Here is a 5,900-nt window from a genome sequence, read left to right as displayed (position 1 = left end):
TGTTCAGTGGTATGTAAAAGAATGTCCAGAACAAGTATTTAGCCTGCAGAAGTGCGGCTACCGATGAAGCGATGAGGAAATCTTGGTTATTGATTTTACACTGAAAAAAATAACTAATAAGATGTACTTAAGAAAATCCTCGTAACAATTTGCACTAACAATTCTTGATTAAATTTTACTGCATTTATGAATATAAAAACTACCAAAAACAGTCTAGTAAAATTTACTTACGTCCACAAGTAAGGTTATTATCAAATCTTAAGTAAATAGAGCAAACATAAATTTTTCTAATAAAATGTACATAATAGTAATGAATGCTCCAAAAGTGATTACAACAATTTAAAAAGTAGATCTTACAATAAACAATAGAAAAATTTGATAAAAAATAAGTAAACTTAACTTCTTTACTAGAAAAATCTATGTTTTTGCATAATATTTGAATTATTATGTAAATATTATGAGGAATAATTAAGTATATATTACTGATGCAAAAAGTTTGTTTTTTCAGTGTACAGAGGAGATGCACGACCAGCTGTGATGCTGATCTCTCATGGCGCCCGCTGTGCTGTACTCGGACAGACACTTCAGCAGCGCATTTAATTAGAAAAAAGTCAATTTCCATTTCGAAAAATATCCATCCATTTCAATACGCCCCTAAAACCAGCTCCCAATAACTCCATTCCATTAAAGATAACGAATAATCAAATATTCTCGGTGTATCCATGTGGGAAAGGGAGAAGGAGACGCCTCATTCTTTTTTATTAGCTGCGTTTCCATTACACATTTGTCCAAAACTTTATGGAAATTCTAGGAATAAAAAAAAATAAACCTTTCGAAATGATACAGTTTCCAGTAAATTATAATTTTGCGATAAAGCACAAACCAACTCACGCAATAAGTCATTAAAAACACGGCGATGAACGACAACAAGTATTTTTTTTATTTCATTCACTAAAAGGGAGCGTGTGGGTGACGTCACAGCTCTGTCTGGGGCGCGTGCAGCGCAGCTCGACTCAGGAGAGGGAGGAGTCTGTTCTGCGGTTAAAAGAAAAACCAGCAAATAAGCACCTGGACCTTTTTTCTGTCTGAAAACACCACAACATAAATTCAAGTTTCTGTCATGGCGCTCGCGCTCACGAGACTTCAGGCTCCAAGCTGCAAAAGTGCGTCTGTAGATGAAGTGATGAGGGAAGGAGGAGGAGGAGATCCGAGAAGCGCATTTATTTCGAAAAAAGTGTTTCCGTTACAGTTTTGCGAAAAATGTCTATTTCCTCCTCTAAGCGCAATTTTTTTCGAAAAATGCCAGTTTTTTTCGAAATTGTGGTGTTTCCATTAGGAGAATTTATTATCCAAATTCCAATTTGCGAAATTTCAGAGTTAATGGAAATGCGACTATTGATTATCTCGGTAAGGAGAAAACGATTTAAATAATGAACATCTATTTTTAAGATGTTTTAATTTTTAATTCTTTATAAAGGGAGGTGTTATTTAAAAACATTGCATCACAATAAAATAAAATTTTCGAGCAGCTCACAAGTGAGTTGTGCTATTTTTAGAAGAGGCCTGCGGGCGACTGATGTGGAGCTCGCGGGCGACCTGGCGCCCACGGGCGACGTGTTGGTGACCCCTGGTTTACGCAGTACCGCGGCTCTTTAGTTCGTAAACTTAAAATCCTACATTAATCTGCATTTCAGAGCAAAAATACGTCGTCCCCAGATTATATTATGATCACCTTTTACTACAATTTACTAGATTTATAAAGATCGTGAATCAGCGATCTTGGACTTTGCGAATATTCATATTCAAATTTCGGGACCATAATCGCGAGTACCCGAGCACCTGGATACTCGTTACAGCCCTAACTAAAAGTAAACAAACACAGAGTTTTAGCCCCTAGGTTCCTGAGGGTTAAACTATCAAACATTTTGGCGTTAACCTCCCTTTCTCTCCCAAAAACTCGGCATGGTTTGGCCTTTATCGTGTTTATTTCTTGATCTCTTGAATTCCTTTGCTCTTCCTAGTGGTGGAATTGCGCATTGCGGTCATTTCTTTAAAGAATAACTCGCCACAGGAATGGGCTACAAACTTGCTTTCTTTTTTGAAAATTCTTATATATTTTCTTCTTCATAACTGGGCCAGATTAAACTATCTGGGGGTTGTATGTTTGACACCCCTGGCTTAAAGGCAGACTGGATCTTTACTGTATCAGGTTGGGCTTCTTGTTTAACAGGATTATCTGAAGGATGAAAGATGTCTTCAGAGTTCAATATGTAGATTCCAATTTAGTAGAAAAGGATTTTCTTTATTTTTTACACACTAGAGGACTTTTATTCATAAATTGATTTTATTGTTGTTGTTTAGCAAAACATGGACAAACTAAAATGTTGTACATAAAGACAACTTAAATCTATTTATTTTTTGGATCTGTTTACCTCTCTAGAAGGGACACTTAATGCTAAAAGTGGGGTGTTTATGCTGTTCACTAATATAATGTGAATAGAATCCCTTCTGGGGTCCCAGGGCTGCTGGGGCCAACCCAGTTGCAGCTGGGCAAGGATTGGGTACACTCTGGACAGGTCGTCTGTCTGTTCCAGGGCCACACAAACACATGCAGACCCAGGAATCTCCAATCAACCCATGGAGCATGTTTTTGGACCGCAGAGGCTGGACTTCCCAGAGAAGAACCGCACATTCACAAGGAGAACATGCAAGCTCCACATGGGAAAGACTCAGCTGGGATTTGTGTGTGTGTGTGTGTTTGGGTGCTTGGTTGTCGTCCACTATGATATTGTGCAGCTCCACTGATATACAAATATGATAGATATCTGTAGATAAATGTGTGTGTAGTATTGACCATTAAAAAGCTTTAATATCTTTCTTGGGACAGTCTTGAGCCTCTATTTTCATGGGTGCATCGATGCCTCTTATTTGACACCCAGAATTAGCCGTAGCATATAGGAAGAAAATGTTTTTCAGATATTGGGTCAAATGCAGAGATTAAACTCAGCATTCTTTGTGTGTGATCCCAATACGGGATATTGATTTCCAGGCCAGCCAAGAAACATAGTCTCTCCAGCGTGTCCTGGGTCTTCCCTGGGCCTCTGCCCAGTGGGACATGCCCGGAACACCTCTCCGGGGAGGCGTCCAGGAGGCATCCGGATGTGATGCCCAAGCCACCTCACTGGCTTCTCTCACTGGCTTCTCTCTACTCCGAGCTCTTCCTGGGTGTCCTGTGGAGGGCGTTCTGGGAGTATCGGGTCCGGGAGCATTACTGAGGGCTGTCTGGTCTCTGTATGACCGGAGCAGGAGCTTGGTTTACATATCCGGCAGACCTGTTCCCCTGTGCATGTTGGACTAAGCAGGGCTGCCCTTTACCACCGGTTCTGATCATAGTCTTTATGGACAGAACTCCCCGGTGCAGCCAGGGCCCGGAGGGGTTCTGGTTTGGGGAACACAGGATTTCCTCTCTGCTCTTTGCAGATGATGTTGTTCTGATATTAATTTCAATTTATCGATTTCTTTTTAAAAAAAATCAAATTACAAGTAAAAACAAAGTGTTATTGTTTCAAGAAATTGTGTGTGAACTCACAACTCTCCAGCTGCATCTTGCACAGTTGTGTATCCATTGGGAAAAGTGTAAGATCCAAAGGACATGACAAAGTCACTGAGAGCCTGTACATGAATACATAAACACATATACTAATCAAACATGGATTCAATTGCGATTTGTAATTTCAGCGTTTGAATTAGCTCTAAACTGACTCATGATTTGTTAAAATATGTTTTCTTAAATTTTGCATTGTAAGTTCTAATGTCTCTGTCTTATGGTGCATACACACCAAACGCAATTCGCACATCAAATTTGCGTGCCCTGTCCCTTTTACTCTCTCCCGGCGTGTGGAGCAGGCGAGCCCCGCTGGTCCGGGATGCTGTCAGGTTGTAACCAGAGAACCGCGTGCTGCTACAAGACAAAAACTCGTATTGGCTTAGTATTTTCCTGCTGATCGGGGCACTAAAAACGTCCCGTGCCCAGAGCTGGATTCCTGATTGGCAGATGGGACGCAGTGACCTGTTAAACTTCAGGTATTTACATTTTGGCCATGCTGCCTGATTTGCGCATCACCGCTCAAATGGAGCTGCTAGCAGACTTTCCTGCCGCGCCGGTTGCTCATTTCGCGCCGCGGGTCTTCAATTCGCCTCAGAGAGCGTCTGGACCATTGAATAACATTGGAGATGACCGCTTCTTCCATGCGAACTGCGTTCGGTGTGAAAGCACCTTCAGAAAGTGCAAATAAATATAAACATAAGACCTATGAATTCATACCTCATGCTGATCAAGACATCTCCATTTCTAAATATGAAAAGAAGGATGTTGTCCTGTGTTACATCATGAAAATTGGCATTTTTTTCATTGGCAAAGAAAAGGTCTGGTTTCCACAGGCATTGGAACATCTTGGGGTCGACAGTAAGTGCGTCACTTTTAAAGTCAGTAGGAAGTTGCAGACGAGGATCATTCCACCTTTGACGAAGAAATATGTTTACACGATAATCCTGTAGAAAGAAAACATGACTGTTGTATACAGTATATACAGAACACAATCATTTTTAAAACTATTTGTGTCAAACAATTTGTGAGTAATAACAGCCTGTTCATATAGATATATATAGTTGTTGGATTTCATAACATAAATAGAATTGATTAAAAAAAAAAAAGAAAAGTATGGTAAGAGCGCCGTTGGTTGTCCATTTATGGTTAGGACAAACAAAAACTGGTCATACCATGGTTGTCTCCTGGATGGATCCAAAGCTGTTGATGAAAATGTTCACCTTGGACTCAACTGGAATGCCTGAAAGAAGGTACACACATTATTATATTGTAATACTTGGGTCATTTTTTGTTTTTAAATATGCTTTTAATAAATAAAGTTTGGTTTAATAAAGTTATGCAATCGCATAGGGAAACTCTTATTAATGCGTTGGTATGCAAAAGTTTCACATTAAAAAGAAAATATTTGTTTTGTTTCAGCGAGTGAAAAAATAAGGCTCTGATATGTAGGAATCAGTTACAATTTAAACTTGGACCCTTTTGTTGTAAAACAACTGTAAATGCAATACTGTCATACAGTGTCTGATTTGTTTGTTAGGATACGTTAACCTTCACTGATATTCAGTTTGAGGCCAAGACTACTATTACAAGATAACACAAAGAAACGCATCAAGTATTTTTACTTTTAAATTACTTTTCTAAACCAACTAATTGTATTCAATGTGCATTACCTTGAAAATTAGGCCTTATTCTTGGGTCATAACTGACCATCAGTCGGTTCAAAATATTGGACGTGGAATTTGCTGGAACTTGCGCCAGATCTTCAGGCGATAACTGCCTGTTATGACAAGAAAACAATGACATTTATCACAATAAAAAAACATTGCAATGTATTTAATGACAAAAAGGCTGGATTGTTTATCACATTTCTAATTAAACAACTAAATAAAAATCAGTAACTCAACAAAATTTAGGAAAGTTGCATAAAGATTAAAAATGGCACCAGTATTAAGAACTGACTTGTATCAAGGGTCAATAAGAATTCATCCAGTCATTCATTTGCTTTTGTGTTTTTTAAACATGTCCTGTCCACCAGGTAAGCAAACAGATGAGAGCTGAAACCCTTTTGTGCTGGACAGATTTTACTGTTACAATAGGTGGTTATGAACTGCAGTTCACACACACCTATGCATACAAACTGGCACATGTAAAGCATTTCATTCTGTCACACATACTATTAGTGCAAAGGTGAGTTGACACCTGTGCTCGGGTGATGGTGGAATGTAAAAGGAGGAGGGTGTCACACCGAGACCCCCACCAAAGCAGCAGTGACTCCTCTCCTCCCCCCAAAAGT

The 5,900-nt window shown here is 39.3% G+C and overlaps 1 protein-coding gene across 2 annotated transcripts in view; it reads right to left on the bottom strand.

Moving 5' to 3' along the window:
• LOC112137549 (glycine receptor subunit beta) overlaps nt 1-5,900 on the bottom strand; it is a 45,247-nt gene that overhangs the window by 22,488 nt on the left and 16,859 nt on the right. For both annotated transcript variants that reach the window (XM_024259914.2, XM_024259913.2), the window contains exons 3-6: nt 5,278-5,384; nt 4,780-4,847; nt 4,325-4,551; nt 3,590-3,672 (exon numbers count right to left, since the gene is read on the bottom strand). In XM_024259914.2, coding sequence (XP_024115682.1) covers nt 3,590-3,672; nt 4,325-4,551; nt 4,780-4,847; nt 5,278-5,384 — 485 coding nt within the window. The remainder of the gene's footprint in view (nt 1-3,589; nt 3,673-4,324; nt 4,552-4,779; nt 4,848-5,277; nt 5,385-5,900) is intronic.

Source organism: Oryzias melastigma, linkage group LG1 (assembly GCF_002922805.2).
Source record: "Oryzias melastigma strain HK-1 linkage group LG1, ASM292280v2, whole genome shotgun sequence".
NCBI lineage: Eukaryota > Metazoa > Chordata > Actinopteri > Beloniformes > Adrianichthyidae > Oryzias > Oryzias melastigma.
The sequence above is the reverse complement of the archived record's forward strand: the minus strand, read 5'-3'. Positions and strand labels throughout refer to the sequence as shown.